The 24268-nt window shown below is 39.8% G+C and overlaps 1 protein-coding gene across 3 annotated transcripts in view; it reads left to right on the top strand.

Moving 5' to 3' along the window:
- Positions 1 to 24268, top strand: part of WDFY4 (WDFY family member 4) — a 323059-nt gene that overhangs the window by 75626 nt on the left and 223165 nt on the right. For all 3 annotated transcript variants that reach the window (XM_019655081.1, XM_019655082.1, XM_019655080.1), the window contains exon 13: positions 15194 to 15287. In XM_019655081.1, the coding sequence (XP_019510626.1) occupies positions 15194 to 15287 (94 nt within the window). The remainder of the gene's footprint in view (positions 1 to 15193; positions 15288 to 24268) is intronic.

Genomic DNA, 24268 nt, shown 5'->3' with positions numbered 1-24268 from the left:
CAGCGTGTCCCGCAGAGTTGTGTTTTCGCTGCCGTGGTTTGCGTGAGCTAATTCAGTGACTTCCTTACCGCGGCCATTTTCCTCCCCTCGAGGTTTTTTTTTTAATTAAAGTTTTTTCATCTACTAGTTTGGAACTTATGCTCTCCTATTAGTCTTTTATTGGTTACCCTAAAATAATTTAACAGGCATCCTCATAATGTTTAACTATTTACTGTGTACTGTTACTGTTCATATTTATCCTCCTTCCAATTAATATATAAAGACCTTAGACACTTAATATCATTATTGTTGCATAACCTGTTTATTACCTGTTTATTACTATTGCCTGTATTTTAATTCTAATTTCAGTTAATCCATCAAATGAAGAATTTATTATTATTGTTTTAAACAATGTTTATTGAGATTTACCTATGTATTTTTCAATATCTGTGCTCACCATGCTTGAATCTCTACCATTCCATCTGGGATTGTTTTCCATCTGCCAGCAGTACATTTGTTAGACTTTTTAGTGAGGGTCTGTTTGTGATAAACTCTCGATTTTTGTCTGACAATGTCTTTATTTCCACCCTAATTGGTAAGGATAGTTTTTCTGGGTATGCATTCTTGGTTGAGTTATTTTCTCACAGCAGAGAATGGGAGCCAAAAGCTTCCACTGTTGCCACTGAGAAATTAACTGCATTTTCATTGGTCTTACTTTGAAGTTAATTCATCATTGTTCTCTGGCTGCTTTGAAGATTTTTCATTATTCCTGCTCTATAGTTTTGCTATAATGTGTCTTGATTTGGATTATTTAAAAAATTTGTTCTGCTTGAAATTCACTGGGATTCCTGAATCTGATAGCTAGTGTCTTTCATCAATTCTGGAGCCTAATGCAGTGCACCTAATGCAGTCTGGGGATGGGGGGCTTGGCAAGGCCTTTCTGGGTGAGGGAACCCCAAGGCTAAGCTGTGGTAAGAGAGAGAGTTACCTGGGTTGAGATGGCATTGAGAGGGCATTCCAAGGCCTGGAGGAGAGACTAAAAAATCAACCATGTTCAGTGGGGAAATTCAGGTCTTTGCTGGGGCTCGCTGAGACATAGAGCCTCAGATTGGAACTCAGAACTGGGACCTGAGCCTGGAGGTGGGTCTGCAGGCATGAATGGCCTTGCCTGCTGGCAAGGAAAACATGTTATTTCATGAGGAGCAGGCTCAGGGGAGCAGGCTGGCATGTTACAGAAGCCACTCTGGTATGTGTGTGTGTGTGTGTGTGTGTGTGTGTAGATGGGTAGAAATGAGAATGGACAGCGAGAGGAATGCAGAAGTTGTTGGTCTCTCCTTCCAGGAATGGTGATGGTTTGAATAAGACAGTGGCACTGCTGGTAGGAGGACACTTTGAGACATAACGTTTCCAGGCTTTGGTAATCAATCAGATGAGAGTGGGAGAGGGAGTGACTGGCCCAGGCTCTGAGAGAAGCACTGGAGGAAGATCTGGTTTGGAAGAAGATGGTGGTTCTCTGGAGTAATAGTATGAGCTGCCAAAATGAGACTATTACTTTTAATTTTCTAATTAGTCACTCAAGAATCTATAGGCTTTACTTAGTAAGAGGTCGAGTATCTTAACCCTGCCCTTTGAATTTAGATAGAGTCCAGATAGGACCAAGTCTGACTTCCATATCTAAGCAGGAGAAATGCCAGGATCTCAGTGGCCATCCAATATGATGTGGGGCTACTGTGTTGACCAGGTCAGTCTCTGATAGCCATGCTCAGGCACTGTGTGATGTGATGAGGCCTCACTCCAGAGTTCTTCAAATGAAATGACATCACTAGCACTTAGCAAAATTTGGCCAAGCCTCCCCCTGCCTCACTCCCACCTCTCGGCTCCCATAGGTACAGATAATTATGTACTCTCTGGACATCCATAGGTCTTTTTCAAGATACAAGCCATTCAGGAACACTGAGTCAGGGTGGGGTACCAGTGTCTGCCCACCTTGGCGTCCAGAACTCCTGACCCCATTCCTGCCCTTGGGATCCATGCCTTAGAGCAGTGCTTCTCAAAGTGTGGCCTATAGACCACTTGCATCAAAATCCGTTGCAGAGACACTAAAATACAGTCTCATAAACCAGATTTCCTGAATCACAATCTCTGGGGTTGGAGTTTAGGGATCTTTTTTTTTAAAAGCTCCTCTTGTTATTTTTAAGCACATTCAAGTGTGAAAACTTCTGCCCCAGATGCTAAGCATCTTTTTCCTTTGAATTTTTTTAATGTCTTTTTTTTATTGAGGTAAAATTCATGTAACAAAATTAACAATTTTAAAGCTAACACCTCAGTGGCATTTAGTACATTCACAATGTTGTGCAACCACTACCTCCATCTAGTTCCAAAATATTTTCATTTCTCCAAAAGAAAAATCCACACATATTCTCGTTCCTATAACCAACTCTTGTGCAACCACCAATCTGCTTTCTGTCTCTATGGATTTATCTGTTCTAGATATTTCATATAAATGGAATCATACAAAAGTCTTTTGTGTCTGGCTTCTTTCATTAGCATAATATTTTTGAGGTTCACCCACATTGTAACATACATCAGCACTTTATTCCTTTTTATGGGTAATTATCATCCATTTGTATGTATATACCCCGATTTCTTTATCCATTCATCTGCTGATGGACATTTGGGTTGTGTCCAACTTTTGGCTATTGTAAATAGTGCTGCTATGAACATATGTATACATGTATTTATTTGAGTATCTTTCCATTTTGGGGGGTAAATGCATAGGATTGATGGGTCAAATGGTAATTCTATGTTTAACTTTCTGAGGAACCACCAAATTGTTTTCCATAGTAGCTGAACCAATTTTACATTCCCACCTGCAATGTATGAGGGTTCCAATTTCTCCAGATTATTTTCCATTTAAAAAATTATAGCCATCCTAGTGTGTGTGAAGTAACATCTCACTATGATTTTGATTTGCTAATTGCTACTGATGTTGAATATCTTCATGTGCTTGCTGGCCATTTGTGTGTCTTCTTTGGAGAAATATTGGGTTGTCGGAAAAGTTATGACATATTTTTGCAATGAAAAACATAGAAACTATACGTCATGACTTTTCCAATAACCCAGTATTTATTCAAGTCCTTTGCCCATTTTTAAATTGGATTGCTTTTTTTGTTGTTGTTGAGTTATACAAGTTCTTTATACATTGTGGATACTAGACTCTTACATAAGATTTATGAATATTTTCTCCCATTCTGTAGGTTCTTTTACGTTCTTAAAAATGTCCTTTGATGCACAAAAGTTTTAAATTGATGAAGTCCATTTTACCTATTTTTATTTTTGTTGCTCATGTTTTGGGTGTTGTATGTAAAAATTCATTGCTAAATCCAAAGTCATAAATATTTGGCTCCATGATTTCCAAAAAGTATGGTTTTAGCTCTTATGTTAACTTATCAATCCCTTATCTGATGTGAGGCCAGGGTTCAACTTCATTCTTTTGCATGTGGATATCCACTTCTCTCAGCACCATGTGTTGAAGATCCCATTCTTTCATCATTAAATAGTCTTAGCACCCTTGTTAAAAATCAATTGACTGTAGACGTATGGGCTTATTTCTGTACTCTGAATCCTATTCTATGGGTCTATATGTCTATCTTTATGCCAGTAGAACACTTTTTGATTATTACAACTTTATAGTAAGTTTTGAATTCGGAAAGTGTGAGTCACCAAACTTTGTTCTTCTTTTTAAATATTGTTTTGGCTATTTAGGGTCCCTTGAAATTCCATAAGAATTTGAGGATCAACTTTTACTACTGAGTATATTAGCTGTTGACTTTTCATAAATGTCCTTTATCATGCTGAGGAAGTTCCTGTCCATTCCTAGTTTTCTGAGGGGTTTTTTGGTTTGTTTTGTTTTTTAATCATGAAAGGGTATTGGATATTGTCAAATGCCTTTTCTGCATGAATTGTGGTGATCATTCTCTGCCCCCCTTGTCTATTAATATGGTGTTACATTGACTTTCTTATGTTGAACCACTCTTGCATTCCTGGGATAAATCCACTGGGTCATGGTTTGTTAGCCCTTAAATATGCTTGCTGTAGGATTTGATTTGCTAGAATTTTGTTGAGGATTTTTGCATGTATATTCATAATAGATATTGGTCTGTTTTTCTTCTTTTTCTTCATGTGGCTTTGGTACCAGAGTAATAATACAGACTTCCTTGCTGTTCCCTGAACATATCAGACATACTTCCACCTTGTGGCCTTTTGCACTGGCTGTTTCCTTTCCTTGAAATACTTTCCTCTGGATATCTGTATCCCCTCTTTCAAGTCTGTACAAATGTCACCTTCTTAGGACAACCCTGCTACCCAAATTAAAATTAAAAATCCCTTCCCTCTTCTACTCTTGATTCTTTCTCTGCTCTAATTTTTTCTTGTAATAGCACTTATCATCTCCCTTCATACTATATAATTTACTTATTCATTATTATATAATGCCAATATATTATACTATACATATTAATATAGTATATATAACAATAATTTTTTTATGTATAACTTACCTTTGTTTATCTTTATTATCTACACCTCTCCCCTCATGTCCTGGGTATGGGTTTTAGTTTTTTAGTTTATAGATGTATCCAAAGTGCCTGAGTAGTGCCTGGAAAATATTTAGGTCAATAAATATTTGTTCACTTGAATCAAATAAATTATTGGGTTGTCGGAAAAGTCATAACGCATTTTTGCAACAAAAACCAGAAAAAATACCTCGTGACTTTTACAACAACCCAATAATACCAACGCTAGAACCAGTCCTGGCACCTTAGCCATCGTTTAGGGCTACTGGTGCTAAGAACAATCCCACTATGGGTTGTGAGAGCAGCACTATGGGTAGGATGTTTAAAAATGAGGTGTTGGTAATTTGGGATTAGACTTGTGGTTTTTATTAATTTGTTTTATTATTATTTTCAATTCACATACAGTAATGTCCCCCCTCCTTTTTTTTGTGTGTGTAGAGTTGTATGGATTTTAATTTATGTGTAGAGTCATGTGACCAGCACCACCATTAGGATACAGAACAATTCCATCACCTCAAATAGTGCCCGAATTTGCCCCTTCATGGTGAAACCCTTTCTCCACCCTAAGCCCCAGCAACCATTCTTCTATCCCTATAGTTTTTTCTTTTCCAGAATACCATGTAAATGCAAGTATACAGTGTATAATCTTTTGAGGATAGCTTTTTGCACTCAGCACAGGACTTTGAGCTCTACCCAATTTGTTATATTAGTTCATACATTTTTATTGCTCAATAATATTCCATTGTATAGATGCAAATATTTTCTCTTAGTCTGTACCTTGTCTTTTCATCTTTAAAGTGTCTCTCACAGATGGAAAATCTTTAATTTTGATGGATACAATTTATCAATTTTTTCTTTTATTAGGCTTTTTGTGTCATATGTAAGAGCTCTTTGCCTAACCCAAGGTCATGAAGATTTTCTTTAAAAAGTTTTATATGTTTATGATCCATTTTGACTTTCTTTCTGTACAAGGTGTGAAGTTTAAGTCAAGATATGTATTTTTGCATTTGGATGTCCAATTCTTCCTATGCCATGTGTTGAAAATATTTTCCTTTTTCCATTGAATTTTCTTTATATGTTTATAAAAAATCAATTGACCATGTTTATGTAGGTCTCTTTCTGGGCTCTATTCTGTTCCATTGATCTGTGTGTCTAGTCCTTCAATGATACTGTTGTCACAACTGTAGCTTTATAATATGTCATAAAACCAGACAAAATGTGAGTTCTCCAAATTTATTCTTCCTTTTCAAAATTGCTATGGTTATTTTATTTCCTTTGCCATTGGCTGGTCCTTTAGATATAAATTTAATGATTGGCTTGCCTTTATCCACAAAAAATCCTGCTGGGATTTTGATTGGCGTTACATTAAATCTATAGGAGAATTTGAGGAGAATTGAAACCTTAGCTATACTGAATCTTCCAGTCCACAAACATGGTATGTTTTCCATTTATATAGGTCTGTGATTTGTGTTTATCAAGATCTGTTAGTATTCAGCATACAGAGCCACCACATTTTTTCTTAGATTTATACCTGAGTATTTAATCTTTTTTGGAGCACTGTTTTCAATGGTATTTTTAAAGTTTTGTTTTCCAACTTTTTACATCTAGTATATAGGAATGTGATTAAAATTTATATGTAACTGTGCATCCTGAGGCCTTGCTAACTTCACTTATCAGTTCTAGGAGCTTTTTAAAAATAGATTGCTTGAGATTTTCTATGTAGACATTCATGTAATCTGTGAGTTTCTTCTTTTCCAACCTGTTGTTCTAGCAAAATATTGGGTAGGAATTGTGAGAGTGGGCCTCCTTCCTTTAGTTTTAATCTTGGGGAGAAAATCTTCAGTCTTTTGCCATCAAATACTATATCAGCCATTTTTTTGTAGGTATGATTCCTCCTATTTCTAGTTTACTATGAATGTTTATCATGAACGGATGTTGAATTTTTCAAATGCTTTTTCTGCATATGTTCAGGTGTTTCTTTTTCTTTAGTTTATTAATATGATGGATTACATTGGCTGGTTTTTGACTAGTAAACCAGCCTTGCATTTGGGGGATAAGCCCAACTGGCCATAATGCCTCATTTATTTTATATATAGTTATATTTGATTTCCTACTAGTTTGTTGAGAATTGTTCATAAGAGATGTTGACAAGTAATTTTTTTATACAGGTTTTGTCTGCTTTGGTATCAGGGTAATTCTGGCTTTATAGGATGCATTGGGGGGTATTCTCTTATATTTTTTGAAAGAAGTTGTATAGAACTGGTGTTATTTATCTTTTAGATGTATGGCAGAATTCACCAGTGGAAACATCTGGGCCTAGAGTTTTCTTTGTGGGAAGAATTTTAACTGTGTATTCAGTTTTTGTAATAGTTATAAATTATTATGTTTATTTTTTTGCTTGACTTTGGTAATTTGTGGCTTTGAAGGAATTGGTCCATTTCATCTAAGTTGTCGAATTTATGTGCACAGAGTTATTTGTAGTGTTTTCTTATTATCCTTTTAATGTCTGTGGGATGTATAGTGATATTCTCTCTTTCATTCTGATATTGGTAATTTGTGTCTTCCCTTTTTTGTTAGCTTAGCTAGTGGTTTTTCAATTTTTAAAATATTTTCAAAGAACTAAATTTAAAAAAAAAGATTTTATTGGGGAATTGTGGGAGGGGAACAGTGTTGGGGAATTGGGGAAGGAGACTAGTCAAGTTATTGTTCTCCAGTCTTCATTGTGGAGGGTGCCAGTTGCCATCTGGCTTCCTGTCAGCAGCTCATGGCCTCTAAGCTCAAGGTGCTGTGTTCAATCTTAGTTGCAGGTGGGCATAGCCACCATCCCATGTGGGAGTCGAACCAGCAGCCTTGTTGTTAAGAGCGCATGCCCTATCCACTGAGCCATCCAGGCAACAGCTCAGCTCAAGGTGCCAAGTTCAGTTTGAGTTGCGAGTGGGCATAGCCCATCATTAAACAGGCAAGCTTGTTGTTATACCAGCTGAGCCATCATCCTGCCACCTGTTGGCAGCTCAGTTACATCTCAGCTCGGGCGCAGTGTCACTGGTCCATGTGGGAATTGAACTGGAGGTCCCGTTGCTCAGAGCCCACACTCTTAAGCCAACCCTTAACCAACTGAGCCACTCGGCCGGCCCAAGAACTACATTTTTATGTTATTTATTTTCTCTATCGTTTTTCTGTTTTTAATTTCATTGTTTTCTGATATCTTTATTATTACATTTCTTCTTGTTGCTTTGGGTTTATTTACTTTTAAAAATAGTATCTTAAGGTGGAAACTTGAATTTTATTAATTGAAGACTTTTCGTCTTTTGTAAGCATTTTAACCTACAATTTTTTCTCTAAGCACTGCTTTATCAGAATCTCTGAAATTTTTCTATGGTACATATCATTTTTATATTTAAGTCCAAAATATTTTAAAATTTTTCTTAAAACTTTCTCTTTGACCCATAGGCTATTTAGAAATATGTTATTTACAGTATGAATGTACTTAATACCAGTGAACTGTACACTTAAAAATGATTAAGTAAGTTCTATGTATTTACCACAATAAAAAATATGTTGTTTAATCCCCAAGTTTTGGAGATTTTTCATTTTCCTTTCTATTATTCACTTTTAATTGAATTCTGTTATCATTAGGAAATACACTGTGCATGATTTTACTTATTTGAAATCATTTAAGATTTGTTTTATGATCCAGAATAGTTTCCATGGAAGCTTGAAAAGATTGTGTATTCTGTAGTTGTTGGGTGTAGTATTCTATAAATGTCAATTATATCAATTGGTTGACGCTGTTGTTCATTTCTACATCATTGATGATTTTCTGTCTACTTTTTCTGTGAACTATTGAGGGAAGTGCTGACGTCTCCAACTATAATTGTGGATTGGTCTATCTGTCCTTTCACTTCTGTCAGTTTTTCTTTAGGAATTTTGATACTCTGTTGTGAAGTGCCTACACATTTTGGATGATGTGCCTCCTTTAATCATTGTGCAATATTACCTGTTTATTCCTGGCAAAATTCCTTGCTCTGAAATCTGTTGTCTCTAAGATTAATAGACCAACACCAGTTTTCTTTGGATTAGTGTTAGCGTGGAATAATTTTTTTCGATCCTTTTAATCTATCTATATCGTTATAGTTAGAGTGGGATTCTTGTGGATGGCATATAGTTTGGTCTTTTATTTTTTCCAGTCTGGCAATGTGTGTCTATCAATTGCTGTATGTAGATCATTTAAAAAATATTTTTATTAAAAATATAGTTAGCATTCAGTATTGTGTTAGTTTCAGGTGTACAACATAGTTACTCAACATTTATATTCCTAAAGAAGTGATCACATAAGTCCAGCAGCCATCTGACACCATACCATGCTATCACAATATTATTGACTATATTCCCTATAGTGTACATTACAGTTCCATGACTTATTTGTTTTATACCTGGAAATTTAATCCTCTTATTACCCTTCACCTTTATCCTTTCTTTTTAATTTTTCAATTACAGTTGACAATCAGTATTATTTAATATTAATTTTAGGTGTACATCATAGTGGTTAGACATTTATATAATTTAAGAAGTAACCCCCCCTAGCTAGTCTAGTACTCACCTGGCACTGTATATAGTTGTTACCATATTATTGACTATATCCCCTGTGCTTCACTTCATCCCTATGCTTATTTTATCACCATAAATTAGTATTTCTTAATCCCTTTCCCTTTTTCACCCTGCCTCAAATCCCCTCCCATCTATTAACTTGATAAATTTAGCACCCATCTGACACTATACATACTTATTACAGTATTATTGACTATATTCCTTATGCTATACCCTATATCCCCATGACTACTTTGTCAGAACCAATTTATACTTCTTAATCCCTTCCCCCTTTTTTACCCCTCCCATCTGGCAACCATCAATATGTTCTCTGTATCTATAAGTCTGTTTCTGTTTTGTTTGTTTATTTTGTTCTTTAGATTCCACATATAAGCGAAATCACATTGCATCTGTCTTTCTCTGTCTGACATACTCCACTCAACACAGTACCCTCCAGGTGCATCCATGCCACCATAGACGGCAAGAACCCATTCCCTTCCATGGCTGAGCAGTATTCCACTGTATATATGTACCACCTCCTCTTTATCCATTCTTCTCTTGACTGATACCCAGGCAGCTTTCACATCTTGGCCATTGTAAACAATGCTGCAATGAATATATGAATGCACAGGTCCCCTTGAAGTAGCGTTTTGGGTTTCTTCTGATAAATATCAGGAAATGGGATTAATGGGTCCTTCTTTGCCTCTTGCTATAACCTTTGTTTTAAAGTCTATTTAGTCTGGTATAAGTATTGCTATCCCAGCTTTCTTTGTTTGTTTCCATTTTCATGAAATACCTTTTTCCATCCCTTTATTTTCATTGCATGTGTCTTTCGATTTGAAGTGAGTCTCTTGTAGGCAGCATATGTAAGGGTCTTGTTTTCTTATCCATTCAGCCACCCTGTAGTTTTGATTGGAGCATTTAATCCTCTTACATTGAAAGCAATTGTTGATAGGTATGTAGTTATTTCCATTTTATTATTCATATTTTGGGGGGTTTTTCCATAGTAAAAAAGTCCCTCTAAGGTTCCTTGTAATACTGGTTTGGTGGTAATGAACTCCTTTAGCTTTTTCTTGTCTGGGAAGCTCTTTATCTGTCCTTCAATTTTCAATGATAGCCTTGCTGAGTAGAGTAATCTTGGTTTTAGGTCCTTCCTTTTCATCACTTTGAATATTTTGTGCCAATGCCTTCTGGCCTGCAGTTTCTGTTGAGAAATCAACTGACAGTCTTATGGGAACTTCCTTGTAGATAACTAACTGCTTTTCTCTTGCTGCTTTTAGGGTTCTCTCTTTGTCTTTAACCTTTGCCATTTTAATTATAATGTGTCTGTGTGGGGGCCTGTTTAGGTTGATCTTGTTTGGGACACTCAGCTCTTCCTGAGCTTGTATGAGATGTCTATTTCCTTCGCCAGGTTCGGAAAGTTTTCAGTCATTATTTCTTCAAATAGATTTTCAAGTCCTTGTTCTCTCTCTTCTCCTTCTGGTACTCCTATGTTGTGAATATTGTTATGTTTGATGTTGTCCCAGAGTTCTCTTAAATTATTTTAAATTTTTCAGACCTTTTTTCTTTTTGTTGTTCCTATTGGGTGTTTTCTGCTATTTTGTCTTCCAAATCATTGATTCGATCCTCTGTTTCATCTAGTCTGCTAGTGATTCCTTCTTGTGCATTCTTCATTTCAGTTATTGTATTCTTCACTTCTGACTTTTTTTGTTAATGGTTTCTATGTCCTTTTTTATGCTTGTTATCTCTTTGCTGAAGTTCTCATTAAGTTTCTTGAGCACCCTCATAATGATTGTTTTGGACTCTGTACCTGATATCTTGCTTGCCTCCATTTTGTTCTTTTTCTAGAGTTTTCTCTTGTTCTTTCATTTGGAATGTATTTCTTTGTTTCCCCATTTTGACTGCCTCTCTGTGCTTGTTTCTATGTATTAAGTAGATCTGCTATGTCTTCCAGTCTTTCCATGTGACCTTAAGTTGTAGGGGCCCTGTGAGGCCCAGTGGCACAATCTCCCTGGTCACCTGATCCAGGAATGTCCCTTGTGTGGATTGTGTATACCCCCATGTTATAGTTGAGCCTTGATTGCTGTTGGGAAGTCAGTGAGTGGTATTAACCCTGAGACTGACTGGCTGTGGGGTTTGGCCACATCCGTTGCTTATGGGCTGCTGTGTGTGGGGCTTACCCCACAGAGCAGGATTTGCCCTAGTGAGCTCTGGTGCCTGTTGAGACTGTCCTTTGTGTGTGCCACTTGTTGGGTACTTGGTTGTTGCTCTGCTGTGATCTGAAGCCAGCCTCCAAGAACGTTGGATCTGGGGCCCCTTGAGAGGGGCTCCAGTGCAGGCCCAGGACAGCCACTGCCTGTAACTGACTGGGGAGTACCTGGTAGGAGCTAAAAAAGTGATCCATAGTTGGTCATTGCCTGTGCTGTATCTGGAGTTGCATGGGAGAGGCCCCGCTGGGAACTGAGAATGGCTGCCACCAGTACTGGACCTGGGGTAGCTCTGCAAAAAGCCACGACACTCTGAGGCTTGCTGCCATATGCTGGCTCCCACAAGGTTCAGCAGCTAATAAAGCCTCCTGTGGTAGCAAGTTGAGTGAGGCAGGGTCTCAGTGAGTCAGCAGGGTGGAGCAGTGGAGCTCACCAGGCTAATTAGATTCAGATTTGGCCTGTGGGGGTGGGCTCAACACAGGATAGATGGTGTCCACCTGCCAGTTGCATGGGAGAAGGACCCCATACAGGGAAAATGGGGACTGTCTCTCCAGTCCTTGCCCCAAAGTTACACAACTCAGTTTCTTCCCATATGTATTCAATGCCCCCAGAGTCACTGTCCCTCTGCTGGATCACAGGATGTCTGTATGTGGGACCTTTAAGAGAATGTCTGCATTTCTGGCCTGGATGGTCAGAATCCCCACTTTTTTTCACAACCAGAAGTGTGAGGTCTCCCCTTCTCAGCACCAGCACTATGGGCTGGAGGACCTGGTGTGGGGGGGCTGGGGTCCCTCACTCCTTCGTGGGGAACCTCTGTGTCCAATATATCTCCCAATTTTCAATCACCACATGTGGGTGTGGGACCAGCCCGTTTTGAGACTCTGCCCCTCTTACAAGTCTTGACATGGCTTCTTTATATCCTTAATTATAAAAATTCTGTTCAGCTAGACTTCAGGTGGTTCTCCGGGTTGATTGTTATATAATTTAGTTGTAATTTTAATGTGTTTATTGGATAAAGCAAGCACAGTGTTTATCTACTCTGCCATCTTGGATCTTCTCTAGACCATTTTTTAAATGTAATTTTTGGTGTGTTTGGGTTTAGGTCTACCATCCTATTATTTGTTTTCTCCTTGTTACCTCTTTTTTGTTCCTCTATTGCTCTTTCCTATCTATTTATGGGTTACTTGAATATATTTTAGTATTCTATTTGAATTTATCTATTAAATTTTTGCTATCTCTTTGTTTAGTTTCTTTAGTGCTTGTGCTAAGGATTATAATATACATACCTAACTTTTAACAGCCTACTTAGAATTAATATTTTGCTACTTTAAATAAAATATAGAAACCTTACCTCTATTTAGGTCCTTTTGTCTTCCCTTATTTCTGTTGTAGTTGTCATATGAATTACATCTAATACAATTTGCTTTCAACCATTATACATATTTTAAGAACTTAAGAGAAAAAATAGTCTATAATATTTAGCCATATATTTATTGTTTCTGTTGTTCTCTTCATTCCTGAAATGCCAAGTTTCCTTCTATTATTATTTCTTTCTTATATGAAGAATTTCTTTTAGTATTAATTTTAGAGAAAATCTGATGACAAGAAATTCCATTTGTTTTCCTTCATCTGGGAATATATGGTATTTATTTTTGCCTTCATTCTTGAAGGATATTTTTTGGATATGGAATTCTGTACACTTTTTCAGTGCTTTAAAAATGTTTCCCTGCTTTGTGGTTTCTCATGAGAAAATCCACAGTCATTCAAATTGTTATATGTATATAACACGTTATGTATAATGTGTTATTTTTCTCTGGCTGCTTTCAAGATTTATTTCATTGTCATTAGGATCCAATAGTTGATTATGATGTGCCTGGGCATAGATATTTTTGTTGATTTTGTTTGGGTTTTGCTAAGCTTCTTGAATCTTTAAGGTTATGTATTTCACCAAATTTGAAGAAATAATGACTAAACACCATCCTGATTTTTTTCTATTTTTACACCACATTGTTTCTCATATCTTTCTGGAACTCTAGCAACAGGAATGTTAGTTAGATAATTTGGTATTGTGATATATGACCTTGAGTCTTTCTTTATTTTTTTGTTCAGATTGGGCAATTTCTACTGATCTATCTTCAAATTCATGGACTCCCTCTTCTCTCATCTCATTCTTCCATTGTTCTAATTTAGTGAGATTTAAAAAATTCAGTTATTTTGTTTTTCAGTTCAAAATTCAGTTCAGAATAAAAATTTCATTTGATTCTTTTTCATAATTCCATTTCTTTATCAATACTTTCTGGTTTTTCATTCATTTCAAAAGTATTCACCATTACTTCTTGGAGTTTGATTAATAATAGCTGTTTTAAAGTTTTTGTCTTATAATTCAACATCTGTGTCATCTCAGACTTGGCATCTGTTGATTACTGTTTTCTGAGTGAGATATTGAGATTTTCCTCATTCATTCTATGCTGAATGATTTCAGATTGTATCCTGGACATTTTGATTGTTATGAAGTCTGGATCTTGATAACATCTTCTGGAGAATGCTGATTATTTTGGTTCAGTAGGCAGTCAACCCAGTTAGGTTTCAGGCCACAAGTTCTTACCCACATTCTGTATTAGTTCAGTTTTTAAAAACTTTGCAGGGTGTTTTTCTCTGCCCCCACTTGCCCCATGCAATAGCCAGTCTTGGGTGGTGGTCTACCACCGAGTTCACATCTCAAAGTCTTTGGAATGTGGTTTAGGGTCAGATCCACACGTGTAGCTCAGAATTGAGCCCCGAATTTGATAAACAACTTAGTCATCTCATTTTCTTAAGCCCCTTTCTCCTCCTCATCTCCTCAACAATTTCTAGCTTTTAGGAACCCCTTCTGTTTCTTGTGTCTAGAAAGTCATGGCTTTGTTTCCTTGCTCTGCCACACACTTCCCACAATAGCACCTGTCTCTGGGGCCATGTGAGTAGAGGAAAAAGAGAGACAAAAGCAATGGGAGTTTGCCTACACTTTTGGGACAACAGTTTGTCTGGTCAGAGAGTAGGATTCTCCTCTCCATGAGTTTCAGATGCCTGCCTGGCCATCACTTCTGCTATGGGGTTGCCTGGAGGCCAGTGTGAGGAAGAATGGAAATGCCCAACAAAGAAAATTCCAGGGGTTCTCCTCCATGTTCTGTGACTTGTAGGAGCCTCCTTTGCTGCTCCTCAGACCAGAAGTAGAGGCCTTCTCTTATAGCTCTGTGTGTCCTGTCCATACCTGGGCACAGTTCTGTGTTTCAGGCTCCCTGTGATCCTATACCAGGGGATGCCAGAGGGAGAAGCCCCAGGAAATTCATTGCCAGTTGTATGGTACTTTGGGTTTGGCTTCTTTCTCTGCTATCAGTTATTTTTCAGGGTCTCAGTGAGCTGCTTATGCATTCTATCTGGGTTATTAGTTGCATTCAGTGGATAGGACAGGGTAGAATGTGCTTAAACCAACTTGAAGGGATCTAGAAGCCCTTGTGTGTGTGTGTGTGTGTGTGTGTGTGTGTGTGTAACATAAAATGAGTGCTTTGCCATCTCTCACATATATGGAGAGAAGGGCCAGGGAATTGACTTCCATTGAGCACCAACTATGTGCCAGGCACTGAGCCTTGGTGCACAGAAGCATTATTCGATAACTCTGTGAGGAAAGTACAGTATTGTTATCTCCATTGTACAGGTGGGACAATTAAGCTCAGGTCAATTTTTTGAATGTCATATGTATAATAAGTACTAGACTGAGGATGTGTATTGTGACCTGTCTTAGAAAGATCCAGAAAGTTTTATGAAAAGCAAAAGGTGCAAGGCTGATATCCTGCTTCCCCTCTCTTGCAGGATGGATGAAGGTGACACTGTGATCATGCATCCCGGGGTCCTCTGCATCATGGTGAGGCTGCTGCCTCGGCTGTACCATGATGATCACCCCCAGGTACCTGCCAATGAACACACGTATTTCTCTTTTGCACATGACTGATCTTTCAAGCTCCTCTGGCCAGAGACTTGTATTTTCGTTCTGCCTTTGCCATCAGTCCTGCATTAGCAGAGCCACCCTTATGAAGAACATACTGCCAGGGAGTGTCAATGTGTCTGAGACCCTTGATTGAATTCTGCCCACTTTCTAAGGTCATTCAAAACAGATCCCTTCTATTGGTGAATTGATCTTCTAAAAACAACAGCCAAACAAAAACCAACTGAAAATATTTAACCTTCATGAGGCAAGTCCTAGTGCTACAGACAACACTGAGAATTGCTGGGACTAGGAGTTCTTTGCTCCTCATATTTTCATCCATTCCATGGGTGCTGGCCATGACCCTGACTCGGTGCTCTGTGCAAGGCATTCAAGGCTAACCAAGATGAGCACTGTCCATGGAGCCTGCCTCTGCAGTGGGGTCTGGCAGGTGGTTCCAGTGCAGACAGCCTGAATAAATAAGCTCATAAATGAATGTCCAATTATAAATTATGACAAGTGGTGTTAAGGGGGAAAAAAAACCAAGGTCTGAGAGAGAAAATGGGAATGGAGGTGGAAGAAAACTAATTAAGTCTAATTTAGATGAAGGGGTGGAGGTCAGGGAAGCCATTTCTTAGATGGTAACATTTCAGCAGAGCCCTGAAAGATGAGTGGCAGTTAATCAGGTGGGTGGAGCCTGCTGCAGGTGGCTGGGGCTGGGGACCTAAGGGGAGAGTGGGAAATATGCAGGTTGGGGCAGACAAAGGAAGGCTACCCTGCCACGATGTGGGGTTTTAGCCCCAGGACAACAAGCCATCTTTCTCAAATGAGTGGAAGATGACATTATAAGGTTTTCGTGTTAAAAATATCTCTGTGGGTATTGCATGGAGTATGGCCTTGGAACGGGGCTGTGTGGAAGAGGTAAGGGAACAGCAGTCAGGAAGCCATGTCTATAGTCCAAGTAACACATGGTGGTAGCTTGATTAGGGTGTTTGTTAGAAAGTGTAAAGAGAAAGGAGTCAAGAGACCTATTCAGGGATTGAATCACAGGACCCTGAGATAAATGGGGTATAATGACTGGGAAGAGGGCAGCTTCAAATGTGACCCTCAGTTTCTGACCTGGCAGAACTAAAGCTCCATGCAGGGTGGCAGACTTGTATGGATGACAACACTGAGTAACAGAATGAGGCAAATCCTGAAAAAGTACTCTCAACTTGGAGAATAAGTGCTTCAGAAGTTCAGAGAAAGAAACCAGAAGAGTTGAGGAAGACCTGGAAAATGCACACTTTAGATTTATCTACAGCAGATAAAAGGAAATGAATTGAGCAGCTGCTATGTGCCAGCCATTGTGCTGGGTCCTTTTGCTCTTTATTTATCCCCCTAGTAGTTTCCTTGGGAGTATTATTGTCTTCATTTTAACCAGTGGGGATAATGATTTTTAAGGATTCCCAGTTGTGGACTTTGTATTAAATGTGGTCCTACCTAGTGACAAGCCCCCTGGCCTTTCACCTGCACAACAGGGTTTCTGTAGAGAGATGGGGGTGAGGAGGCATGGGTCCAGCTTTACTTTGTCTGGGGGTTAAAAAGAGGTGATATGTTTTAGAAAGAAATGACAACTAGTGGCATTATTAATCACAGACTGAAAATGACACTGACCTAGTAAAAATATTGCAAGCTCTCCAAATCAGTGAGGGAAGAGGAATGAAGGAGAAAAAGCCTTGATTTATAGGTAAAGGAACTATTTGCTTCTTTAATTTAAAAAAACATTTAAATTACAGTTGACATACAATATTATCTTAGTTTCAGGTGTACAACATAGTGATTAGACATTTATATAACTTACAAAGTTATCACCCCAATGAGTCTAGTACCCATCTGACATCATACATAGGTATTACCATATCATTGACTATATTTCCTATGGTGTACTTTATATCCCTGTGATTATTTTTGTAAATGATAATATATACTTCTTAATTACTTCCCCCTTTTCACCCATCCCTCCCCCCAGAGAACTGTTTTCACTAAGGCAATTCTGTAGTATTTGTTATAGTAGTAAAAAAAGGACTATCTATCATAGGTTCCATGTCTACACATCCCTTTGTAACTGAAACCCTTTTTCTGGTTCCTGTTCTGTTAGAAAGCGATGATAAAGTGATGTTTCAAACCAATGAATAGGGATACATCTAATAGTGAAATAAATGCACTTTATATTTTTCGACATTTATGGAATAACAGTAGAGGGGGATAAAATGGGTTAGATTGACCCTTTAGTTATCCATTACTGTGTGACAAGCTGCTGCCAAGTTAACAATGGCCAGTCATTCTTTCTCATGTTTCTGTGGGTCGGGGTTAGACAGGCACAGCAGACAGCTCGTCTCTGCTCTACGTGGTGTTGGCTGGGCTGGAGCATCCAAGTTGGAGTCTTGACTCATAGAGCTGGTACCTCACAAGGCTGCTCAGATGGCACAGGGCTCCTGGGCTGGCTCAGCTGGGTTAGATGTCTGGGGCCTTGTTGAGACCTGCTGGTAGGATTCTGAGTTCTCCTCCTTGTAGTCCTCTTCATTTGGCGTCTACCTTTGTCTCTCCAAGTGAATTCTTCAAAAGGCCACATAGCAACTCAGACCTCCCAGCGGCACAAAAGCAGTAGATGGCAGGCTTTTTGAAAGCTTAGGCCTGGAACAAGCCAGCATTGTTTCCACAGCATTTTGTTGGTCAAAGCGAGTCACAGGTTTAGCTTAGACTCTATGGCTCCCCTACTAATGTGTGAGGTAACCTGTGTGTACAGGAGAGAGGAGGTTGTTTGGGGACATCTGTAAAGACCAGCCACCATACTTGCCTTAAGCATCCAACTGATGGATAAAAATGTTTGATCCCTAACCAGATGTCTTCCAGTCATTTCATTATCTGAAGTCTGGGACCTTATTTTCTTTACCTTGGTATTCAAGGCAGGGCCTGTCTGGACCATACTGGAAATGAATACACATTTTTCTATGCCAGGAATGTTATTTCATCAACATTCATAAAACCTCATGAAAGTACATGAGAATCTCCTCATTTTGCAGATGCTTGAGACTCAGGACATTTGTGTAACTTCCTAAGGTCTTCGGGCTGGTGAGGGGAGATGTGAAACACTCCCAGGTCCAAGGTCAAAATATGTTTGATGAAGAAGTCTCTCGTCTCTGCAGCTCTTGCAGTATGCAGGGTGGTGCAGTCTGAACACTGTACATTTTTCCAGGTGCAGTCGCCCCATTGTGAGGGTGTCTGGCTTCCTTGGCTGGATTTCATACCATGAAATGGACTTGCAACGAGAACAACTAAGCCTGTGGTTTGGTTGGTCTTATCAGTCAAACAATTGCTCATGGATGCAATGTGCAAATTCTACCACAATGATGGCTGATGAAATGGTGCACAGTAGACAGCGACCTGTCCTTCCCTCTCCTAGTGCAGGGGAATTCTGTGGATGAGCCTGAATTTCAGGTAAACTCCATGAGCTGTCATATTAGTGTATGGGGAAAAAGTTCTGCTCATCCTATGATGGTAATGAGCTAAATTAAATATGCAAATGAGAATCCAATTTGGTAGGATACTTTTTCTCTATTCAGGTCACAATGAGTAATTTAGGAAAAGTCTAATTCTCCCTCACTATCTCTCAAATATGCAAATTAAAAGTAGTGGTGCATTTTCTCAAATATTTTCTGCAGATGCCTAATCAGCAGCTATTCAAAGTTGGATAATTACAGTAATTAATTTCTAAAAAGGGGGTGGGTAGAAAAGCCTCATAACAACAAATAGAATAGTAAATCAAATGAGAAATGAGACCACACACTGAAATGCTGAAACGAAACTGACTGCCGGACTGCAGATTTTGGGGTAGAAAAAGGAGAGGAAGTTTCAGTAGATGGCAGTGTTACTCACAAGATGGGATGTGAGCTACCACTCATCTCACTTTAGGTCTGCCTGATGGTTCCTGTTTTTCCCTCTGCTCTTATCCACTTTACATTCCTCAGATGCTCTTCCTACCTTATGGGTGACAAACTCATCACTTTCCAAAGTGCAGATACCATTTTAGAAGTGACAATTTAAATAACTACATATATGGGTTGTCAGGTTTATTTCTAATTGTGGCCACATTAAACTTTCTCTGTTCACAACCAAGAAGCACTTTCTTCCTCTCCAAAATGCTTACATTGCAAGCTGCTCTTGGAAATGAAAAATCCAGCTTTTTTTTCACCTTTTGTGTCATTCCAGTATTACAATTGGACTGTGGGAATTTTACTGTGAATGTTGTCCTAAGCACAAGGCAAAACTGGAATTCAGCTGAAGTTCTCTTGAAGCTGAGTTGGCTCCAGTAACAAGTACATTTGGGAACAAAGACATTTTTCCTGCCTAGCACACTCAGCAGCCTCGAGGGTCTTGCCATAGGGATGTGGCTATGGGCTAGAGCTCGGACCAGTACTGGGAGGGCTTCTGGTTCCACGCACCACTCCACTTCCCCCAGGGATGTGGAACTCAGCCTGTGTTGGAGGAACCATTGTGATGCGTTTGCTTCTAGGAATCATTAGTAAATCCCTACAAGGTGCCATGGGGGATTCAACACGAATGTCACAGGAACTCACAGTCTGAGTTTGAGGGTGGGTGGGAAGCGGAGTGTAGGTGAGAGTAAGACAACATTCTGATGGCTGCAACAAAGGTTTGTCCACAAGGCCTGGGGACAGAGGGGAGGGGGGCACTAGAGCTAAGCTTTAAAGAAAACATGTGTCTATGCCAGATTAGATAGAGGAAGAAGGGAAGAGCAGCTCAGACCCAGAAAGAGGCACAAAGGAAGATGCCCATTTGGGGACTTTGAATGGGTCAGCTGGGCTGGGAGAGACTACGTGGGTACAAAGGCACATTATGAAAGGCCTTGAATGCCATGTTAAGAGGACTGAACTTTATTGGGTTACCCTCCATTGTCATCGTCATCATCATCACCACCACCACAAAACAACGTTTGAGTATCCAATATGTGAAAGCAGAATTCAGGCTCTGAAGACAACAGATTTTTGTCACATCTCAGCTGTGCCACCTAGCAGTCACAGAGCCATGGGACGTTAGTTAACCTCTTTTATCCTTAGATTTCTTTGCTGTAGTTGGGGATAATATCTGCCTTGGCATTACCATGAGGAATAAATGAAGCAGTGCATGAATGCCTAACGTGATGAGTGGAACGTACACGGCAGCATGGGAAGCCCTTGCTAAGTGCTCCAGCTACCCTGTAGTTGCCCCAAACTCTACAAGCATTATTATTTAATCTTTATAACAACCCTGCAAGGTGGATGTCACTATTCACACTTGGCAAATGAGGACTTGAACCTTGTATAATTAAGTGACAAGAGTTAACGGCATAGCTAGGAGGTGGCTGTCCCTGACATGAGGCTCCCAATCCTCCTGCCTCTGTGCCAAGTTGCCTTTTCTAAGCAAGTGGTAGCTACGGGAGGTCACTGCAAGCAAAGGCACAATCAGTATGACCTTGAGTCATTGTTGGGTGTGGTCCAGATTCTGTTGCCATGGAAATGTCCTGCACAGTCTGATGGGACAGGAATAAGATCCTGTTGGGAGCCGCATTTGTCTCTCAAATCATTTGTCCTTCAGTTTTGAGAAGGGTGCCATTTTCTGGAATTTGCTTGTATTTCAATCACATTGAACTGATCATATGGGTTTCAAATAACTAAAATATCGACAGCATTAATAGCCATGGATAGCACAGTGTACCGGCAGGCTGTTTAAAAAGAGCCATTTCCTCCAACGAGGAAATTGGTAATGTAGGAGTCTTGCTTTGTTAAACTGTAACACATTAGAAATTCCAAATATGTTGAATTTCTCGGTCCCTCATGCTCTTTCATTCTGAACCCCCACCTCCAAATATTTCTATTGTTCCTGAGTGGAAAATCTCAGATCCTAGTCAAACTCCAGATGACATCTTAGGACAGCTGCTTAAATAGAGCAAATAGAGATAATCTTGCATGGAGATGAAGAGGGTCAAAAGCGAGCTACAATGGACATAGAAGCATGGAGTGGAGGTAAAGTTGGAGAGGATGAGCTCAGGTTTAATTATCGGGTGATCTTTCTTCTCACTTTTCCCATTATTATCTCTATGTCTAGTATAGTCCACTTCCTTTTCTGCATCTCAAATTCAGCTACTCAAATTTGGCCTAGGTCACAGGGATTGCAGACTCGAAGTCTTGGGGTCAGAGAGATAAATCAAATGCCTAAATCAAGCCAGACATCAACAACAGGGAGTGGTGAGGCCTGTGGCTATAGGGAAGGGTACCTACTCTGCCTAAAGCACTCACATCTATTGTTATTAAGGGGAAATAAAAGCAACACCAAACTAAACCCACCAAATAAAACACTTCTATAGACCATGAGTTGATGACCCTCTTGAGATACTAATTTCCTTTCCTAATGAGTGCATGATGCAGTGTTAAAACCATGGGCTTTGGAGTAAGACCTGGGTTGGGTGCCAATTCTGCCATTCATTAGCTATGTGACCTGAGGAAATTGATGCATCCTCTTCAAGTTTCAGTGTCTCATATTTTCCCATTGAGAAGAGCAGCAGAGAGTATAATTGTAAAGGGTTTAGTACAGAACCTGGCATATAGTAAGTGATCATTAGATGCTGGTACGATTACTCCCTACCCTTCTCTTCCAGCCTTGGTACTCTGTGTCCCTAGGACTCAGGTCACAATATATAAAATTTTGAAAAGATCAAGTGAAATGTAATACATTTTAGGTAAATTTTCAACTGGCATTATAGTATTGATAATAACAGAGAATTAATGTAGAACTATATATTAATATCTACTTATGAATCAAAAGACTGGGGTTCCCTCCTCTTCCTGTTCTGCATTTGATCAGTGATCTGATTGAAGCTTAAATGGTTGATGACAGGATGGAGGTGCAAAGCGTCTCTACCAGCTTAAGCAATGGATCAGAATCCACTGAGTCAAAATTCGGCAGAGATAGTCATGCTTGTGCTCATGTCTTAACACACACACACACACACACACACACACATACACACACACACACACTGGATAAGGAGTGACAGAACAGTGTGTGTATGAGAGTCCTAGGGGGTTTAGTGCAAGGTCAATTATAGTTCTAAGTGGGGTGAGGACACCACTATGGTGAATTTTATTTTGGGCTATATGTATAGACGTATAGTGCTCAGTCGAAGGGAGGTGATGATCCCACTGATTCCTTAACACACCACACCTGTGTTTTTCCAGAGGTGGGCACTCAGTGTGATGAGGGACCTAATCTCAGGGTATGTAGTCTAAAGAAAAAAGGCTCTGGGAGAATGAGAGCTGGGCAAATACTTTGCTGGTTGACTGGTGGTAGAAGTAGAACAATGAAAGAGACAGGGGCCAGTTAAGTAAACAGTGAAAGATGTAGGCTCTATATAAGGACACACTTGCTGAAACTGGATGGGCAGCTGTGGAGGTAGTGAGCAGCTCTGCACTGGGCATTCCAATCAGGGTGTTAGGTTTGAGATGAAGAGAATCCAGCACCTGAACCTGTACCCTCTGTGATCCTGACTGGCTCTGACAGCCCCAGGCTTGGGAATGTGGTCATTGGTAAGGTGCATCTATCTTAGACACCCACCTGGCCCCTCAAGATGGTGGGAACAGCCAAACGCATTTAGGAGTGGTTTGTGGCAAATACCATGGGCCAGTTCCTAAATTCAGGTAACCTCTGTGTGGGACAGAGGTTAAGCTTTAAGGGGTTGGCCTAAGACAGGGTGGGATGGGTACCCAGTGCCCAATCCATAGTGTCAACAGTTTCAGTCAGCCGTGCCTGGGTTCAGCTCATGCAGATTCAGCTCCCACCCCATTCCTGATCTACAAGAGGCTGGAGGTGCTGCTGCTCACAGAACCTGCAAGTTAAAGGCAGCCCTGAAACCTGGAACTAGCAGGTGTTCTGTGAGAGTTAGCTCCCAGGCCTGAGAGTCCACGACTGCAGTAATGAAGTGGCCTCTGGAGAGGACACCCTGGTTTGAACTCTTGTCCCTCCAATTACTGGGTGATGTCAGCAAGCCATAATGTCTCTGGGCCTCAGTTTCCTCCTCTGTAAAATGGGGTCATAATAGCATCTAGCACATGGTGTTTACCTGAGGTTGAAATGAGCTAGTACACAAAAGCACCGAGAAGAATGCCTGCACACAGTAAGCGTTCAGTGACGTTAGCTCCCGTTGCTAGTGATGGGGCCTGAGACAAGGTAGGTGTATGCTCCTGCTTTTGTACTGAGCTGGCACAACGTGCAGTGGCCATGCAAACTGGCCACTCAGTTGGAAGAAATTTTATTGATGTTGGACAAGAAAAGACACAAACTAAGACGAGTTAATATACTGAAAACACTTGCATCCTATAAGAAAAAGTGCTTTCATTGGTGCTGTTTCTGTTGACGCCCACACATAAATATAATGTGAGGTATTTTCTTTTTTTTTAAGATTTTATTGGGGAATTGGGGAAGGGGAACAGTGTTGGGGAATTGGGGAAGGGGAGCAGCCAAGTTGTCCTTCAATCTTAGTTGTGGAGGACGCAGCTAGCTCAGCTCCAAGTCCAGTCGCCATCCAGTTGCCTGTTGGCAGCTCAGGACAGCTCAGCTCAAGGTGCCGTGTTCAATTTTAGTTGCCGGTGGGTGTAGCCCACCATCCCATGCAGGAGTTGAACCGGCAACCTTGTTGTTAGGAGCGCGTGCTCTCACCAGCTGAGCCATCTTGCCACCTGTTGGCAGCTCAGTGGCACCTCAGCTTGGGTGCAGCTCACTGGCCCATGTGAGAATTAAACTGGTGACCTGGTTGCTCAGAGCTTATACTCTTAACCAACTGAGCCACTCGGCTGGCTCTAATGTGAGGTATTTTCATTCCTATTTTATTTATTTATTTATTTATTTATTTATTTATTTATTTATTTATT

The sequence above is a fragment of the Hipposideros armiger genome, unplaced genomic scaffold (genome assembly GCF_001890085.2).
Source record: "Hipposideros armiger isolate ML-2016 unplaced genomic scaffold, ASM189008v1 scaffold_235, whole genome shotgun sequence".
Lineage (NCBI taxonomy): Eukaryota > Metazoa > Chordata > Mammalia > Chiroptera > Hipposideridae > Hipposideros > Hipposideros armiger.
The sequence above is the reverse complement of the archived record's forward strand: the minus strand, read 5'-3'. Positions and strand labels throughout refer to the sequence as shown.